At 43.6% G+C, this 20,671-nt stretch overlaps 1 protein-coding gene across 1 annotated transcript in view; it reads left to right on the top strand.

Moving 5' to 3' along the window:
• The first annotated feature begins 741 nt into the window (after positions 1–741).
• Positions 742–20,671, top strand: part of Ptpn9 (protein tyrosine phosphatase non-receptor type 9) — an 84,785-nt gene continuing 64,855 nt past the window's right edge. The window contains exon 1 of the mRNA XM_036192695.1: positions 742–1,178. Coding sequence (XP_036048588.1) covers positions 1,116–1,178 — 63 coding nt within the window. The 5' untranslated portion in view covers positions 742–1,115. The remainder of the gene's footprint in view (positions 1,179–20,671) is intronic.

A 20,671-nucleotide genomic window follows, 5' to 3' on the forward strand; every position in this document is an offset into this window, starting at 1 on the left:
CCTGAATGAATTCTGACATCGGATGTCTTTTTCTTGTACGCGATTAAAATTGGCTACAATGATGCTGGAACACAGGATACACTGAGCAAAGAAAAGTGGCCCTTGCTCATCTGTCAGATCCTTGGCATCTGAACTTCTTGGATCTCGCAGGCAACCTTTAAAGACCAAAAGACGTGGGTTCCTCACGAATAGGTGGTAGCCGCCGCCGGTGAATGCCGGGAAGGGTGCCTGCCATCCCCCTAATTTTGGATTCTTTGCAACTCACAATCCGGTCTCTCTCTCCCTCCCCTAGGGGAGTCGCCTCCCGTCCTCCGCAGCCCCTCCCCCGCCACTCCGCTCGGCCTCCCCTCCTCCCAGCTCCTCTCTGTCTCCCCCTCTCGGACAGCGTCCCCGCTCGGCCCTCCCTCCCGGGCGCCTGTTTGTGAATGAGATGCTCAGTTTCTCAATGGAGCCGCGGGGGGCTCGGGCGGACGCGGCGCAGGCCGCAGCGCTGGCCCTGAGCCGGGAGGGGGACGCCTTTTCCTCGCTCGCTCGCGCCCGCCCTCCCTCTCGCCGCCGCGGCTTTTGAGGAACTGGGCCGCGAGGCCGCCGCGCAGGTCGCAGGGCCCGCATCCCGGAGGACGCCCCGGCCGGGCGGTCTCGAGGCGCCGGCGCTTTCTGGGCCAGCGAGCAGCGCACGGTGGTGAAGACGCTCCGGAGGCCGGCGGCCCTCTGGAAATTAAGGCCAGGAGCCTTCGCGGGGGGCTTTGACGAAAGTTGTCGATTCCATTATTTCCTTTAAAGAAAAAAAAAAAAAAAAAAACCCAGCCAAAAAACCCGAGCTGCTGTTAGTTCCTCGTCTGCACTTTTTCCCTCCTCTGGAGAGGAGGGGTAGTGTGAGGAAAGGAGCGAAGAAAATAAGAGGCATTTCCTCCCCGCGGGGAGCGACAGCCGAGTCTCGGCCGCCAGCGGGAGCGGCGTTGGCAGCCGCCGCGGGCGTCGGGCCGCCCCGGGTCCCACTATGCAGGAGCCGGCCGAGAGCTGCTGAGGCGCCGGGCCGCAGAAGCGGTGTTCCAGTGCAGCGGGCTCCGGCGCTCGCGGACCAGTCCTGTCCCCCCGGCGGCGGCGGCGGCGGGATGGAGCCGGCGGCCGCGCCCCGGCCGGACATGGCGCCGGAGCTGACCCCCGAGGAGGAGCAGGTAAGCGGGGCCGCAGCGGTGGGTGTGTCCGAGCTTCCGAGGCCTAGGCCGGCCTCGATTCGCCAGGCTGCGCTCCTCGCCCCGGGCCCTCAGCGCTCCTGCTCACGTTTCAGGCCTGCAGGCTGGCCTCTCCGGCCGGAGACCGCGCCCCAGGCCGCCGCCTGCCCATCCCGGGAGCCGCGGGACCCCTGGCTCGGAGATTCTTACGCCCCGAGGCTTCCGCCTCCCCACCCCCACCCGGCCGCTCTATTCCAGCGAATATTAAAGTTCCCCGAACTGGGGTAGGCTCCCCACGGGATGGTCGCAGAACACCTTGCCCCCGGCCCTTCTCTCTTATAAAGGTTTTGTTTCTTTCCTTGAGGGTCAGCTGTTTTTCAAGGGCAAGAAAAGCCATTTGAACGGGGAGGATTCTTAGGTGGTTATCTCCGTTCCCAAGAAGCGGGGAGGTAGCGCTGGTAAATAGGTGCCCTAGTTTCTCAAAGGAGCCCCTTCATGCTTTCCAGACTGCTGTGACGGGGCCTACTTGGACAGATCCTGAGAGATCTGCCTTTTCTATAGCTCCCCAGTTCCCTGGCCTTGACCTCTGTATTCTGCTTTCCCAGGCTAGGCTCTTCCCCTCATCCTCACTTCCCTGCCCCCACCCCATCTGATTGTCTCCATCTTTCTGAAGCCCACATTGGAGTGCCATTGTCCCTTTTTAAAGCTTATGACCCTAAGTTTCCAGAAAGGAGTGGTTTGCATTATCATTCTGAGGGGCTTCGGTAAGGGAGAAGCCAAGAGCTCTTGTAACTTTCCACCCCATAGTTCAGCTGTGGAAACACCGGACTGCTTCCGAGGAAGATAGGAAAGTCAGCTAGATGAGATCGGAACCCCACAGGCTGGCTTCTCCATGGCACTGCTCAGACCCAAACATAGCTGTGCTCAAATATGGCCATAGTCTGGCTGTACCTTAAAAAAAAAAAAAAAAGTAATAATTGAAAGAGGAAAAGGTGAGGCATGCTGGAAACCCATTTCACCATCTCTAGCCTTTGTTCACAAGGTCCATATTTGCTAGCAGTCTGTAGAGGGGAGACTGTCTCTTTTGATAAACTAATATTGGTTTAATGGGCTTTATTTAAGACTTGATTTTTTTTGTTGTTGTTATTGTTTTTTTTGGTGGGGGTGGTTAGACAGGGTTCTCTGTGTCGCCTTGGCTGTCCTGGAACTCGCTCTGTAGACCAGACTGTCCTCCAACTCACAGAAATCCACCTGCCTCTGCCTCCGAGTGCTGGGATTAAAGTTGTGCACCACCACGCCTGGCTCATGCAGCTGGGTGTTTTCAAAATGTTAAGTGAGACACTGGTACAAGCAGGTGGCCAAGGAGCCCACTCTACCGGAGTGGGGGATAGGCCTCAGTACTAATTCATTAGGTTGATTTATTTTTCTGTTAGGTTGGTTTGTTTTTATTTTTTTACTTCCCGGGTGACTTGATTTTTTTCAACACTTTTGTTGTTTTTCTTTCATTCCCCAAATGGTCTTAAGATGAGTATGTTTCTATCATATGACAGATCCCACTTTATAGTAGCAGCCTGCCATCCTGTCTTCAGTTCTGAGGGTTGAACCCAGGGCCATATCCCCAGCATTCAGAGCAGTTTTTATTTATCATTCTCCTTCACTTACAAGATTGTAGGCTCATTGAGGGTAGGCTCGTGCCTTTCATCTCTTTGACACCTCCTTATGTACACGGTAGTGAGGGCTAAATATTTTGTATTAGTCACACAGTATACTCAGGAAAAGCTGAAAATCCAATACCCATTTTTGTTATTATCTTTCCATTCTTGATTTAAAAAAAATCCTGTTGACCTTTTTTAAAACTGGATACTGATTATGTCTAAGAAATCCAGAGACAACTATTTTTTTGTTTTTAGTTTTAAATAATTGGCTTTATTATTGATTTTAGAATCAGACAAGTCTTCATTCATAGAATAAAGTAAATGTCGCTATGGACTGAGGAGAGTTTGGTTTTATAGATAAAGTGGAAGAGAACAGAAACGAGACCTAACAGTGGGTTGGCCTTATCAAAGTTAACTTCTTTTAGCCTTTTAAGACAAGTTCTCACTCTGTGTGGCCTACAACTTCTGTCTTCCTATTAGACTTTTTTTTTTTTTTTATTTGATAGTTTTAGAGGAACAATTTTCTTTCTTATTTCCTTTGGGGTACATCAGATTTGAAGTTTCAAGGCCTCAGTGAGGTGTGGTGGTGTGCACAGAGACCTGTAACCCCAGCACTTGGCAGGAGCAGGTAAGATCAGATGTTCAAGGTCATCCCCAGCTTATTTAGTGATTTGTTTTTAATGTTTTATTTTTATATGTATAAATGTACATATGAGTACAGTTCCCCGAAGTTCAGAAGAGGACAGCTGATTCCCCTGGAACGGACTTAGAGGAAGGAGTGAGCTGTCTGATGTAGTAGGTGCTGGGAACTGAACTTGGGTACTCTGGAAGAGAAGTATATACTCTCATGCACGAACCATCTTCTACCCTTTAGTTGGTGATTTTGAGGCCAGCCTGGTTCTTAGGAGACTCTGCTGGGCCTGGTTGCACATATATTTAAGCCGGAACTGAGGAGGTAGAGGCAAGCAGATCTCTGTGCGATTGAGGCCAGCCTGAGCTCCAGGTTAGCCAAGGCTACATAGTGATATCCTGTCTCAAAATAAATAAATAAATAAGTAAAGGCATCAGTGTCATTAGAAAGAAAATTAAAAATATAAAACTAAGAAAAGTAGATACTTAAAGAATTGAATAAGAACATTCAATTCACAGAATTAATATTGTAACTAGAGGTTCTTTTCTCTACTTCACAAGAGAAAAAATAATAAAATTGAGTAACTATGACCTAGAAGAAATCCCCAACAAAACAAAAACAAACAATTGTGCCTGATTCCCAATGACAAATTTTCTAGTCATTCTAAAATGTTGAAATACAAATGTTTCTTTTTTTCTTTTTCTCTCTTTCTTTTTTTTTTTTTTTTTTTTGAGACAGGGTTTCTCTGTTGTGTAGCTTTGGTTCCTTTCCTGGATCTTGCTCTGCAGACCAGGCTGGCCTCGAACTCACAAAGATCTTCCTGCCTCTGCCTCTCAAGTGCTGGGATTAAAATAAAGGCATGCGCCATCACCACCTGGCAAAACAATAAAAAACTCTGGTTTCTCTTCAGATCATATAAATCTTTCATCTTTTTTGGTTTTTCTAGACAGGGTTTCTCTGTATAGCTCTAACTGTCCTGGAACTCACTCTGTAGACCAGGTTGAACTCAGGGATCCGCTTGCCTCGGCTTCTGAGGTGTTAAGATTAAAGGCATTCGCCACCAACACCTGGCCTAGTCTTTTATTTTATTTCAATAAAACATGAAGTTTTAGCCGGGTGGTGGTGGCACACGCCTTTCTTTTAATCCCAGGCACTCGGGAGGCAGAGCCAGGTGTTGGATCTCTGTGAGTTCGAGGCCAGCCTGGTCTGCAGAGCAAGATCCAGGACAGGCACCAAAACACAGAAACTCTGTCTCAAAAAACCAAAAAAAAAAAAAAAAAATTTTTTTAAATTAATTAATTATTAATTTTGAGGCAAGGTAGCCCTGCCTGGTGTGGAACTTGCTGTGTAGAGCAAGCTGGCCTTAATCTCACAGAGATCCATCCACCCGTTTATGCCTCCCATGTACTGGGATTAAAGATGTGTACTATCCGGTTGGGAGTTTAGATCAGTGGCAGAGTGCTCGCCTAGCAAGCGTAAGGTCCTGGGTTCCATCCTCAGCTCAAAAAGAGAGAGAAAGATGTGTACTATCATGCCTAGCCACATCCTAATATTCTAGAGTGTTGGGATTATAGGCTTGTTCCATTAGCATAAAAGGAAATCTTTTTTGGTTTTTTTGGAGACAGGGTTTCTCTGTGTAGCCCTCTCCTGGAACGTGCTCTTTAGACCATATTGACCTTGAACTGTTTTCCCTGACTCTGCCTCTTGAGTAACACTGTCGTTGTGGTGAGAATCAACATTGGGGAGGCATAGACAGAGGCTCTCCTTGAGTTTGAGGCTGGCTGGTTTTTCATAATGACTGCCAGGCCAGCCAGGGCTGCATAGTAAGACCATTTTTCTAAAAAAATAAAGAGGGATTGAAAAAAAGAAAAAGAAATTGTTGGGGTTAGTTGGTTCTTATTTTTTATTTACAATTGTTTTCTTTGCTGTTTTTGTGGAAAGGGTGATAGAACCCAGAGCCTTGTGATGAGCTATACCCTGTCATGAAACCCTATTCTGTAAGGAAATATATTACGCTGGATTAGCATATACTCAGGGGTTGGTGGGAGGTGGTTGGTGGGGTGGGGTGGGGTGGGGTGGGATGGGGTGGGGAGTATTCATCTTTTTGAAAAGTTTCAGTGCTTTACAGCTACTTGAGAGCTACTGCCTCCTGGGTATGTCTTTCTGTCTCATACCAATCAGAATCTTGGACACTTTGTTGCTCTTATCCCTTGTATAAAAGGTATCATTGGTTTTCTTTAGTATCTCTTGAATTTATCAGCTTCAGTCTGTCAGCATCACTGTGATCACAACCCACCTTGTCCAAACTACTGTTGTATCCTAATAAGAGTTTCTTTAAAATTTCTTTTAACATTTATTTTCCTCTTGGATCCATCTATATTTGTGAAGCCAAAGTCAAATTGTAAGTCTGATTGCATCTTCCCCTGAGCCTGCCTGCCTCCCAGATAAGCACTGAAGGGAGTATTTTGTTTTGTTTTGATGGTTCTGGTGATTGAATCCAGGGCCTTGCATGGGAAAAGCATGTTCTATAGCCTTTTAAGAGTTTTTTATTTTTCTTCAGATTTTGACAGCCTTAGCTACTTCTCACACTTTATTTCTTTTACTTTTTAAAGATGTATTGTTATTTATATGTATGTTTGTATCATGTGTATATATGTACTCTGGGAGGTTAGAAGAGGGAGTTAGACACCCTGGAGCTGGAGTTTTGGGTGGTTATGAGCTGGGCAGTGCAGATGCTGAGAACTGAACTCAGGTCCTTTTCTGCAAGAGCAGAAAGCGCTGTTACATGCTGAGCATCTCTCTGGCCCTTCATGCTGTTTCTGCCTCTAATACTTGCTGTGCTTCCTCCTGCTATGGAGTCATTACACACTGCTTTTCACTTCTGGAAACCTCTCTTGTTTGACCTCAGTCCTTATCATTTACCTTTTGGTTTTTACCTTCCTGTGGAAGATAGTCTTAGGTCTCTGTTAGGTTCAACCCCTTAACTGGCTCTTACCTCCCTGCCCTTGATGTCATTTATTATGAGTTTGTACTTCCTGATTTCATGACTATGAACTTCACAAGAGCTGAAACATTTTGCTTTTGCTCACCATCATAACAAATTGCCTAGCAAGGCTAAAAGTTAATGGTCAGGAAATACTTGTGGAAAGAAAGAAAAGTAGCAGTTCTCTTAGACTCTTTGTACATCAGGGATGGTGGTTCAGACCTGCAGTCCCAGCGCTGTGGAGGCGGAGGCAGGAAGACTGATTTGAGGCAAGCCTGGGCTACGTAGTGAAACCCTGTCTCAAAAAACAAACAAGACAATACATTTTTAAATATGTCTTTTGATAAAACTTTGTTTTTTGTTTTTATAAACTTAAACCTGTTGTGATGGCACATGCCTTTAATTGTAGCACTTGGGAGGCAGAGGCAGGTGTAAGTTTGAAGCCAGTCTGGTCTACAAAGGGAGTTCCAAGCCAGCCCCTCACCCCCTTTTTTTTGGTTGGATTTTTTGAGACAGGGTTTTTCTGTGCAGCTTTGTGCCTTTCCTGGAACTCACTTGGTAGCCCAGGCTGGCCACGAACTCACAGAGATCCACCTGCCTCTGCCTCCCGAGTGTTGGGATTAAAGGCAAGTGCCACCACCGCCCGGCTATTTTTGTTTTTTTGAGTAAGGGTTTTTCTGTGTAGCCCTGGCTGTCCTGGAACTCATAGAGATCGCCTGCCTCTGCCTCCCAAATGTTGGGATTAAAGACTAGAAGCTAGCTAGCTTATGGTGACTAATGCCTTTAATTCCATCACTTGGGAAACAGAGGTAGGTAGATCTTGAGTTTAAGGCCAGCTCTAGGACAGTCATGGCTATGTAGAGAGATCCTATTTTAAACAAAAAAATTACTGAGAAAATGCATGTTTGTGTGTGTGTGTACAAGGCCCAAGGATGACTTCTGATGTTATCTTTAGGAATGCCATCTGTCTTACATGCTGTCACAAAACATTGTGACAAAGCAATTCATAAAAGACAGTGTTGATGGGCAGTGGTGGCACATGTCTTTAATCCCAGTACTCGGGAGGCAGAGGCAGTGGAACTTTGAGTTTGATGGAAGCCAGCCTGGTCTACAGAGCGAGTTCCAGGACAGCCAGGGCTACACAGAGAAACCCTGTCTCGAAGGAAAAAAACCAAAACCAAAACCAGAAAACTAGTGTTTAGCTGGGCAGTGGTGGTGCTGGCAGTGCGTGCCTTTTATCCTAGTACTAGGGAGGCAGAGGCAGGAGATCTCTGGGTTCGAGACCAAGCTGGTCTATGGAGTGAGTTCCAGGACTCAGTGAAACCTGGTCTGGAAACAAAACAAAAAGAAACAAACAAAAAGACAGTGTTTAATTTGTCTTAATGGTTTTAGGCGTTAGAGTCTGTGAAGGCAGAGCGGAAGCCTGAAGGCAGGAGCGTGAGAACTAACATCTTAATCCAAACGTAAGGTTTAACAGAAAGTACTGGAAATTGCAGAAGTCTTTTAAAGTCTCAAAGCCTACTCCCATGGCACACTTTCTCTGTCAAGGTCACGCCTCCTAATTCTTCCCAAACAGTGCCATCAGCTGGGGACCTAATATTCAAATATATGCACCTTTTGTGGGCCATTATCATTCAACCCACCACACTATCCATATTCTTTGAGACAAGCAAGGTCTCTTGCTGGCTTGGAGCTCACCAATTAGACTCTTGACTAGTTGGCCAGTGAGCCTCAAGGTCTTCCTGTCTCTGCCTTCCTAGCACAGGGATTATAATTGTGTGCTCCCGGATCTGGGAGTTTTACGTAGATTCTGATGATGAAACTCGGGTCCTTGTGCTTGCAAGGCAGGCATTTGACCAACTGAGCCATCTTCCTAGTCCCCTCCCCTACTTTCTTTTGATTTTGATTTTTTTGAAATCAAGTTTCATGTGGCCTTGTTTTGGCCTCTCTGTGAATGCCCTTGAGTCTCTGATCTTCCACTTGCCTCCACTTCCTCAGTGTTGGGATTGAAGTTGAGTCACCATGTCAGATTTTATGTTATGATGCTGGTGATGAAACCCAGGGCTTATACATGCTAGGCAAACACTATTAACTGAGCTACATCCCCGACCATTAATTGTATTTACTTATTTATGTATTCTTTTAAATATTTTTTAAAAATTTTAAAATATTTTTTATTAGATTTATTCATTTTATTTTGTATGTGAGTTTTTTATCTGCTTGAATGTGTGTGCACCATGTACATGCTTGGTGTCTGCAGAGGTCAGAAGAGGGCATCAGATCCCTTGGAACTGGAGTTACAATTATTAGACACCATATGGGTCCTGGGAATTGAACCTAGGTCCTCTGGGAGAGTAGCCAGTGCTTTTAACCACCAAGCCACCTCTCCTACACCCTACTTTTATGTGTGTGTGTGTGTGTGTGTATGTATGTATGTATGTATGTATGTGTGTTTCTCTTGTGTGTGTGCAGGTACTGGAAGAGAACAGAAGAATCAGATCCCCTTAGAGCTGGAGTAACGGAGTTGTGAGCTGTTCAAAGTGGGTTTGGGGATCTGAACTTTGGCTAGAACTATGCCTGTTTTAATTACAAAGCCATTTCTTCAGCCCCGTCATCCTCAGTTTTTCAAATTTTGATACTTTTTGATAATAATCATTACAGTTGGGTGTGGTGCACAGGCCTGTAATTTCAGCATTTGGGAAACAGGCAGATGAATCAGGAGTTCAACTTTAACCCTAACTATATCTCAAATTTAAGGCTAGCCTGGATAACATGAGACTCTGTCAAAAAGCAAAAAAGAAAGCCATTAATATTTTATAGTTCTATTATCCTTTATAGTCATGTGTTGACTTGATATAAATCCTCATTTGTAAGTATGGTATTTTTTGCCTTCATTTTATTTTGTTATTTATTTAAAACTTTATTTTGTAGCTGGGCAGTGGTGATGCACACCTTTAATCCCAGCATTTGGGAGGCAGAGGCGGGAATCTCTGAGTTTGAGGCCAGCCTGGTCTACAAACTGAGTTCCAGGATAGCAGAACTGTTTGTTATGTAGAGAAACCCTGTCTAGAAAAAAATTGATTCTGTGTGTATTTTGTATTGTGTGTATTTAATGTGTGTGTAAGGGCATGCATGTACCATGGGGTATGTGCCATGGCTCTTATCTAGAGGCCAGAGACAGCCTTCCCCAGTGTGTTTGGGACAGGTCTTTGGCAGCCAGCGCATGGGCCAGGCTGACTGGCCCCTGAACCCCGAGAGTCTCCTGCCTGCTTTCCACCTTCCCTTTATTGTGTTAGCCATTACAGCTTCATCTGCTGCGTGCCTGGCTTTCAAGTGAGTCTGGGAATTCGTACTTAGGTTGGCAGGCTCCACAGTGACTGCCTCCACCTGGCATGCCTCCCTCTGCACTCTACTTGTTCTTGGTGTTGCTGCCCGCAGGTGGAGTGCAGGCCTGTTCCTGAGCTGCTTGCTCCCTGCCTCGATTTCTTGCTTTCATTTTTCCGTTCCTCAGCACCGAGCCTACAGCGAGGGTCTAAGGAAAACACATCTTTAAGGAGTTTACGTGAAAAACAGCAGAATAATAAGAGTAACTCTTCCTGAGCTTCTGCTCTGAGTCAGGCAGGCTCTGCTGACTCTTTCTCTGTTGATCTTAGCTGGATGGCAGAAAAGCTGTGTGTGTTAGGCGTTCCTCATATAGTTAATCCTCCCAGTGGAAACTGGAATTAAATCTTGTCGTTTTGCAAACAACATTCAGACTGAAAGAGGAAAATTGCCCAAGATCAGTTAACTAGCAAATGATGAACTGTCATTTCTACCCATGTCTATGTTATTTTGTCTCCGCTACCAGTATTTATTCTATCTAACTTCATTATTTCTTATGAAGCAAGTGGCTAGTTTATTCAGATACCGCAATGGGCAACATAGAAAACAGCTATTTTGGGAGTTTATGTATTGGTTGATATACTTGTTTGGTTTTGATAATGCATGTGTGTGTGTGCGCACGCGCGTGCGCGCACCTGAGTACATGTGTACATGTGTGAGTGAGTAAATGTGTGTGTGTGATATATGTGTCATTTATTATGTGGTGCTGTATTATGCAGAGCTATTTACCATGGGAGAAAAGCCCAAGGTACAACAGAGCCCACTATAAGAACTTATTAAGGGAAGAGAAGGGAGTGCTTAGGCCTACTGAAAGATCGTGCAGGAAGAGATGGGAGGGATAGATGGAACCTGCTTAAAAATAGGTTCCCTTGCACATGTGCATGTGGGCTTAGGTAGCTACGCCATGCATGCGCATAGACTGTGTGACCATGCAGCACATTACTTAGGTTGCAAGGCCCTGGGATGACTAAGTCCCTTGCCTTGCTACAGTGCATGTGTGGTCTTGCAGTTGGGGTAGTGACCAGGAATTCCAACAATATGTACATATGTGTATGTATGTACATGCTTGAATGCACACGTGGGGAAGCCATCACTCCTTGTGTTTTCCTTTGAGACAGGATCTCTTCTCGAATCTGGACCTGGTCTGGTATCCAGTAATCCCCAGTGATCCGTCTGGCTTCATGCTCCTCTTTTTATAGTGGCTAAGTTAGAGCCATCTGTGTAGCCATGACCAGATTTTTAAGTGTTAGGATCCAAACTCAGGTTCTCAGGCTCGAGTAACAAGTGTTACTACTCAATTCAGTCATTTCCCATTAATAATGCTTCTTAAGATATGGTCTTATTGCTGGGTGGTGGTGGCGGTGGCGGCAGCGGCGGCGCACACCTTTAATCCCTGCATCCGGGAAGCAGAGGCAGGAGGATCTCTGTGAGTTCAAACCAGCCTGATCTATATAGCAAGCTCCAGGACAGCCAGGACTACATAGAGAGACCCTGTCTCAAAACAACCCCCAGTCTGTTTTTATTGCAGGCTGTGGTTCTGCATACATTTATCCCAGTGTTGGAGAAGTAAAGCTGGCAGATCTCTGTAAGATAAGGCAGGGTTGGTATACATTAGAGCTTTAGGACAGCTAAGATTATATAGTGAGACCTTGTCTACCATTCCCCCCCACACAAAAAAAGTAAAGAAAAATTTAAGTTTTATAAAATTGATCACAGTAGCACATGCCTGTGATCTCAAACTTGGGAGACTGAGGTAGGAGGTCTTGCTTATGAGTTCAAGGCCAGCTTAGGCTATATAATAAGACCTTGTCTTAAACCAAAGTTTATAAAGTTCAGACATTGGACTGGATATTGTGGTTAATACCTATACCCTTAGTGCACGATAGGCTAAGGTAGAAAGATTGCTTCTTATCATCTTGGGAAACTTTCAAAAAAAGAAAAAAGGGTGGTGGTAGAGATATGGCTCAGCAGTTAGGAGCGCTGTCTGCTTTTCCAGAGGACCCAGGTTTGATTCCCAGTACCCACATGGCGTCTCATAACTGTTTGCAACTCCAGTTCTAGGGGACCAGTACCATCCTGGTCTCCTCAGGCACCAGGCTCACTAGGGTATATAGGTATACATGAAGGCAAAACACCCATACACATAGATAAAGTAAAACTTGAAGAATTAGAGGAAGAGAGATGAGAAAGAGAGAGAGAGAGAGAGAGAGAGAGAGAGAGAGCGAGCGAGCTGTGCATTGCAGCAGAAGCCTGGGCTCTGTTGAGAAACTTGATACTGTTACTCTTGGGCAGGCTTGGTCCTAAGGTGGAGTTGGCACTCTGCATGTCAGGTGTGGCCTTGATCACAGCCATGTTTTGTTTTCTTCCTGCCTTCTTTAACACACTAGAAATAGCTGTTCTTTGAGCCTAATGTAATGAATATTATCTCTTCAAATTAAAAGTCAAGGTGTGTCTTTGTGTTAATAGCCATCTTTTGGATATGCTTATGTATAAATGTATAAGGCTTAATTAATAGGCATGTAATTTGTTGGTGTGAAAGGATAATTTCTTTTTTCCCTTTTGTTTATTAAAATGCTTTATTTATTTTTATTTTATGTGCTTTGGGGTATATTATGTGCCTGCTAGTATATCTGTGTGAGGATGTTGGATCCCTGGGAACTAGAGTTATAGGCAGGTGTGAACTGCTGTGTGGGCACTGGGAATTGATCCGAGGTCCTTTGGAAGAACAGCCCATGTTCTTAACCACTGAGCCATCTCTCCAGTGCCCTCCCCCATTTCTTTTGAGAGAGAGTCTCACCGGCTGCCCTAGAGCTCCCTATGTAGACCAGGCAGGCTTGGCCAAAGGGTATCAGATCTGCAGGAACTAAAGTTACAGTCAGTTGTGATGTAGATGCTAGGAACCTGGTCCTCTTTAAGAGCAGTAAGTGCTCTTAACTGCTGAGTCATCTCTCCAGCCCCCTAAATGCCAATTTCTCTATATCTCTGTTAACCTTTATTCTCATTTTGTGTAACTGACAGAAGTTAAGTGGGCTTTGTTTGGTTATGCTTTTTGTCTGTAAGGACAATTGTTAGACTGTCTTCTTTGAAATAAACAGTGAAAGTCATGGTGGTTCACCCTGGAACACTGGCGCCTGGGAAGTTGAGGTTGGAGGATTGCCACGAGGTTGAGTCCAACCTGGACTAAATAGTGAGATTCTGTCTCACAGAAAGGGCTAGGGTTGGGGAGGGAGCTCATTTAGTAAAGTATTTATTTACCTTGAAAGCATGAGGGCCTGATTTGATCCCCAGAACTCACAAAGAACTGTGAGCTATCATGTCCAGCATGTGATTTATTCATTTCATTACTTATTTTAGTGCTAGGGATTAAACCTAGGACCCAGTGAATGCTAAACATGTAATCTTATATTAATCTACACCTTTTCAAGACAGGGTTTCTCTGTGTAGTCCTGGCTATCCTGGAATTAGCTCTGTAGACTAGGCTGGCCTTTAATCACAGAGATTCATCTGCCTCTACCTCATGAGTGCTGAGATTAACCACCACAGTCCAGTTCTAGTTATAGTTTTTTTTAAATTTTAATTAATTACAATTTTTTAAGACTTATTTATTTATTATGTATACAATATTCTGTTTGTATGTATGTCTGCACACCAGAAGAGGGCACCAGATCTCATTATCGATGGTTGTAAGCCACCATGTGGTTGCTGGGAATTGAATTCAGGACCTCTGGAAGAGCAGACAGTGCTCTTAACCTCTGAGCCATCTCTCCAGCTCTAATTACAAATTTAAAAAAATGAACCAGTATTCTCCAGTGTTCTCAGTATGTAGACCATCTTGGCCTAGAACTTGCTGAGTAGATCAGGCTAGCCTCAAACTCATATTTTTCTGTCTGGACTTTCATAGTGCTGGTATTAAAGGTTTGTGCAACTATGCTTATTTTTTGAGACAAGATCTTATTTTGTGGCCCAGATTGGCCTTGAAAAGTAACTGCCACAATTTACCTATTAGTATTTATTTGCAAAGCTTGTAAAGGAAGTCCTTATTTTTGATATCATAGCATTGTAAGGACCCAAAAAGGACTCACTGGAGCACTTAGTGTGATGCTTGTATAGTAAACAGTCAATCATGTTAGCCACTGATACATTCCTTTGGGGGATTTTGTTATTTAAACCAATCCTAAGGAGGAACAACTATTTGTATTTACCGTGGGACTTTATATATTTACTGAGGTTTTTTTAAATGTTTAGTTAGTAAGTTAGTATTTTGAGACAGGGTCTCACTGTGTAGACTTGGCTAGTCTGGAACTTGCTTTGTAGACCAAGTTGAAAGAGCATTCCTGGCTGATATTTATATTTGTGTGTGTGTGTGTGTGTGTGTGTGTGTGTGTGTGTGTGTGTGTGTGTGTGTGTGTGTGTGTGTGTGTGTGAGAGAGAGAGAGAGAGGGGGGGGGATTGTGCATGTGAGTGGAATGCCCAAAGAGTCCAGAAGAGGATGTCGGATCCCCTAGAGCTGGAGTTAGAGGCAGTTGGGAACCATCGTGAGGGTGTTGGAATTGGACTCTGCTCCTCTAGAAGAACAGCACTCACTCTTTGTAACTGCTGAGCCATTTCTCCAACCCTTTAGTGTTTTGTCTTGTTTTTAACTTGTTTTATGTGTGATGCTATGGATTGAACACCATTATCACAGTTATTAAAACCAACAATCAATAAACCTAAAAAGTTTCTGCACAGCAAAGAACATCATCATTCAGACAAAGAAGCAGTATACAGAATGGAAAAATATTTTTTATGACCTATATATCAGATAAAGGCTCATATCCAAAATATATAAGTAACTCAATAGACTGGATATCTACAAAACTAATAACTCAGTTTTTAAAAACAGATATGGATCTAAACAATTTTCAATAGAACTTGGATTTGTGTATTCTGGGCAGTTTCTCTACCTCTGAAGTACACCTCTAGCCCTAGTGTGGGTTTTTTTTTTTTAATAATTTTTAAAAAATTTTTATTTTATGTGCATTGGTATTCTGTCTGTATGCATGTCTGTGTGAGGGTGTCAGATCTTATAGTTACAGAGAGTTTTAGTTGTTAGCTGGCATGTGAGTGCTGGGAATTGAACTCATGACCTCTGGAAGAGCAGTCAGTGCTATTAACCGCTGAACTATCTTTCCAGTCCCTAGTGTGGGCTTTTATGAGTGTCAGACAGTGGGTACTTTGAATCTTTATAGTTTAGCTTTCAAAAAGCAATTCTAATTTTATACTTTGGTTTTTATCTTTATAACAGAATGTTTTAAAATTAAATATTATTATTATTATTATTATTATTATTATTATTATTATTAGTCTTTCAAGACAGGCTTTCTTTGTATAGCCCTGGTTGTCTTGGACCTCATTCTGTAGACCATGCTGGCCTCAAACTCAAGAGATCTGCCTGCCTTTGCCTCCTGAATACTGTAATAAAAGGCATGCTCCAATACCAACCAGTAAAGTTAAATATTTAACCGCTATTAAAAGGACTTCAAAGATTTTTGGCCCTTTTCCCAAGGGCAGGGGCTTGTCCTTTCTTGTAGCTAAGAACTTTCCTTTCCCACAGTGTTACAAGTCTTGAGCTAAATGTCATCTGTCTCTCTGGAAGGAAAGAGACTTCAGGGACCAAATGATTCATGATGTTAAGTTGAGGCTTTCCCCAGAAATCTACTATGTAGACTAGAGGAAGCAGAGAAATGGAAGGAAAGGTGAAAAATTATCAGTGTCTTTACTGCAGTTAGTAAATATGTCATTATCAATTAGGTGAGATGGCATTTGGGTTTAAGTATATTTGGGTATAAGAATTAATAAGAATTTTACTCTTAAATTTCAGAGTGTAAGTGTTGGGATTAGTAGTTTTTCTCCCAGAATGTGACCTATTATTTACTAATTCCTGGAGCTGCAGTCACGTGTGAGCTCCTACGCCTGGTGTAGTGGAGTACACTCTTCCAACTCTGGCTTGATTTTATATAGGAAAGGCTGGCTTATTATGTTCTCAGTGCTCTGGTACTGAGCCCTAACTCTGATATTTTAAAATGAGAAATTTTACATTTTCTGTTTTGACCACCTTGCTCCGAAATTTCATATGATAGCATATTCTATTTTTCTGGATTAGTTAATATAATATTTTCCCACTGCACACATCCACATAAGAACTCCTAAGAAAAGAATGGGGGGTTGGGGATTTAGCTCAGTGGTAGAGCGCTTGCCTAGCAAGCTTAAGGCCCTGGCTTCGGTCCTCAGCTGGGGGAGGGGGGGAATGGAGGTAGTTCAGTGTGGCAGAGCAATTAATTGCCTTGTGTGAGAAAGGCTGTGTTTGAGGCCAGCCTGGGCTAGCTAGTGAGACTAGCTAGTTTTTTTTTTTTTTTTTAAAACAAACATAAGGGACAGGAGGTCCTGGCACACACCTTTAATCTCAGCATTCAGGAGGCGGAGGCAGGCGTATCTTTGTGAGTTTGAGGCCAGTCTGGTCTACAAAGTAAATTCCAGGACAGCCAGGGCTGGCTACACAGAGAAACCCAGTCCCAAAAAACTAAAAGCCAACCAGCTAAACAAACAGAACCAACTCCTTGGTTGTATCTGTCCTTGTGTCCCGGCCTGTCTACCCCACACTGGATAATTGCTGGTTTCTGTTCCTGCTCCTTTGGAACGGAACAGGGGGAGACATTCCTATACTACATAATTTAGCTTGCATTTTTCAGAACTGAGGGCTGGGAATCAGCTATTTCTGTTACCTGATACTTGGTGGGGTAGAGATGTAGCTACAGTGATGTAGCTGGATGGCTCCCTATCATAGGCCGTGTCCTAAATTCTATCCCAGCACCAAAATAAAAAGCAGAAGTTAGTGTTGGATTTATTTTATTTGAGGGGAGTCTCATGGTGTAGTCCAAGCTATCCTTGAACTTGCTTGCCTTGAAGTCACACCACTCCTTTTGTTTCACTTGGCCTCTGGAGTGCTGGGATTACAGGTATGAGCTGCTACACCCCAATGGTCTAGAATTCTTGATTCCCATCCTTCAGCCTCTGGAGTGCTGGTGAGCACTAACGGCCGGGGTTGGGGATTTAGCTCAGTGGTAGAGCGCTTGCCTAGCAATCGCAAGGCCCTGGGTTCGGTCCTCAGCTCTGGGAAAAAAAAAAAATTCTAACAGTCACTGTGGTGGGGGCTCTAGCTCAGTAGTAGAGACTTACCTGGCATGAGTGTGGTCCTAGGTTCTTTCTCTAGAACCATGGAAAAGAAATATTCCCATAACGTACTATGCATTAGTGATATATATATGATGGTAGTGATAGAGGGGCTGCTTATACCTGTGTTCTACTCAGTACATTTTATACTGTCTTATACTGGCTTTATACAGTCTTTATACTGGCTTATTTCTTTATCGATTGCCTAGTACATTTTTGGTGGCTGGTGGTGGTCTTCTTTGCTGTTTATTAGATACAACTGATTTTGACTCAGTCACTGTCTCAGTGCTGGTGATTGAACCCAGGGTCCTTGCACATGATGGGACATGTTTTGCTACTGAACACCCCCCTCATATAAAGTCTACAAAGGTCATCTGCTGGCATAAAGTTATTCAAATCATACAATTAATGGCAGTGTGTATGCTCTTTCATAGATAATTGAAATAGACTTTGTGAAAATTTTTTCATTCCATTTTTTTAGTTATTCCCAACTTGGGTGACTTAATTTTTCAAGATATGTTTGTCAATATCTAGAGGTATTTGATTGTCAGAACTTGAGGGTACTAGTTGGCATCTAGTTGGCAGATGCTGTGAATGTTGCTAAATGTCATCTTTTGCACAGCACAGATCGCTTCAACAAAGAATTCTGGCTGAAAATGTTAGTAGTCTAATAATAAACAGTCATAATTTATGACTGAAGAATTTTGTAGTTAAAAGCAACAGTTGTCATTTCTGACTTTAAGTCAAATATAAGTCTTTGTTTAACAGGTTTAGCATTTATTCAGGGAAGTTGCCTCAGCATTGGCTCTGGCCCTAACATGATCCATTAGTCCCAGTTTACTTATCATGGTCTTTAAAAAAATGGCCTCTTGGTGGCCCATGTTTGTAATTATGGTACTCAAAGTAGACACAGGAGGATCAGAGGAGTTCAAGATCGTCCTCAGGTACATCTCACGTTCAAAGACAGCCTGGGCAACATGAGACCCTGACCCTGCCTATAAAAAAATTATTTCTGCTCTCATTAACTTGAAAGACTGATTATCACTTCATTCAGTGGAAGAGCCACTTCATAGCAACAGTGTGGGCTTGTGCTCATAATGCTAGCTTTCCAGAGCCTGAGGCAAGAGGATTGTCTTGAATTTGAGACAGACCTACCTCTCTACTGTTACCATGCCAGTTTTGGAATCTGAGTCATGAAGATCTATATTCTCAGAAAGGTGTGGTGGCTCATACACACTTATAATTCCAACCTAGAAATATTGAGGGAGGAGAGCTTGGGCTCCTTAGAAAGTTCTAGGCCAATCAGGGGTACATATTGAAACTCTGTCTTAGAAATCCAAAGAAGGGTTGGGGATTTAGCACAGTGGTAGAGCACTTGCCTAGCAATAGGCAAGCGCAAGGCTCTGGGTTCAGTCCTCAGCTGCAGGAAAAAGAAAAAGAAATCCAAAGAAAATCAGTAAAGGCACCCCTTTCTTATTTATTTTTAGTTGTGTTTTTTTAGATTCTGTGTGTGTGTGTGTGTGTGTGTGTGTGTGTGTGTGTGTGTGTCTGTCTGTCTGTCTGTCTGTCGTCTGTCTGTCTATGTGTAGGTTAGGAATGTGCACATGAGTGCAGGTGCCTGCAGAGAACAGAGGATTTGGATTTTCCTGGAGCTGGAGTTTTAGACGGTTGTGAGTCACCTGATGTGGTTGCTGGGAATTAAACCCAGGTCCTCTGGAAGAGCAGTATAGGCTCTCCACCACTGAACCATTTCTCCAGCCCTATTTCTTGTTTTGAGATTTTATTTTTATTTTATGTCTCTGTTTGCTGGAATGTATGTCTGTGTACCATGTGCTTGCATTGTCTATGGACGTCAGAAGAGGGCATCAGGTCCCCTGGTACTGAAGGTATAGACTGTTGTGAGCCATCGTGAAAGTGCTGGGAAGCAAGCTTGGGTCCTCTGGAAGAGCAGCTACTAAGGACTGTTGGGGTCTTGCTTCTAATAGTCTTTTCCCCAGGGTTCCAGAAGAGATGCTACCAGCATCAAGAATTAATCTGAGGGAATGAATCTAAGTACACTGAGCTCTTTAGTTCATATGCTTTATTCTTCTGAGTCAGTTCTCTGTCTACACGGCTTCTTTTCTGCTCTCATGCCTAGCTCCTTTCTTGCTCAGATTCTCTCCACATTTTCTGCTGTCCCCTCTAAGTGCTATGTTAATTCCTTCATCTAGTTCTGCCCCATCTTGGTTCTCATCCATCTAGTTCTTCCCCATCTCAGTTCCTCTTCATCCTTAGTTCCCCTCTTTATTCTTCTAAGTTCTCTCTCTTGTTCTTCCCCACCTCCTTAGTTCTTCCCATCTTACTCCTCCATCTGGTTCTTCCCCCTCCATTCCTTCCCTCATCTTCCATCTCTTTCTAGTTCTCAATCTAGTCCTCTTAAGATCTCAGAGGCTGACAATTATATACCCATACAGAGCAGCAATTCTCTGGCCAAAGCAAGGTCACAAGGTTTGAATTTTTACAGGGCCATAAAAGCAGATAAGTGTTGTTGTTGTTTTTTTTTCCTCAGGCAGTGACTGTCAGGCTTTCTTTTACAACCCAAAAGTGGTTAAAGGAAGGGGGGTCAACTAAGAGCTAAAATCGGTTAATAATCAGAAAAAGGAAATTTATGTGCTCAAACGACGTTCCTAGAAGTGGTTAGGTAAAATGTTAGGAGTCTAAAATGTTAATATAAATCATGAGTAAAATAAAACTGTCTACTTTTCTTTGGGTTTTTAACTGTCTCAGTATAGCTCAGCTGTGCCATTTTCTGGCAGGGCAGGGGTAGCTAGGAAGCCTGCCTGTGTCACAGCTAGATGTACCTGGTATGTAAAAAGCCTTTTTGTTCTAAGATGGGTTTAAGCTTAATTTGTACAAGAAACAAAGCTATATACCTAATGTCCACCTGGCTTAGGTGGTGTCTCTGTATGGACATTTACTTTAATTCAGGAGACTGGCAGGTGGTCTGGAATGCTAATTCTGTCTGCCGTTTGTCCTTGGGTGTCTGAGAGGTATCTCAGATAAAATGCTTTTGTCCTGAGCTGGCCCTGGCCTTGGATGCTAGCTAAAGGAGATATCTGATTCTAATGCTAAAAAAGAGAAACAAAAAGCCTGGAAGAAGGAAACCTTGCCTGTGTGACTATTATCCAAATATCTTAATTGTATATGGAAAAACTGTGCCTAAAGAATGATCAATCCACAGTTAGTTCTTAAGAAAAAGAATCAATTGGGGGAGCTATAATAGCACACAAAGTTCATTACAGGAGACAGCTGATATATTCAAAAGCCAGTAGCACCAATCCTTCCTTGAATCTTGGCTTCCTTTGGAGAAGCCCTTGACTCTTCCAGGTAAATGCTTCATCATAATCAGCAGAATTCCTGCTTCATATTTCTGTGGCTCATAGCCAACAACCAATGCTCTTAACTATGTGCCATCTCCAGCTCCTCCAGCCCTATTTTAAAAAGTAACTTAAAATTGTGTGTGGGTATGTGCTTTTGAGTGCAGACACACAAGAGGTCAGAGGCATCAGGTCCCCCTGGAGCTGTAGTTTATAGGTGGTAGTCAGTTGCCCAATATGGATGTCTGGAAACAAATTTGGGTTCACAAGAGCCTTTTGAC

Source organism: Onychomys torridus, chromosome 7, assembly GCF_903995425.1.
Source record: "Onychomys torridus chromosome 7, mOncTor1.1, whole genome shotgun sequence".
NCBI classification, from domain to species: Eukaryota; Metazoa; Chordata; class Mammalia; order Rodentia; family Cricetidae; genus Onychomys; species Onychomys torridus.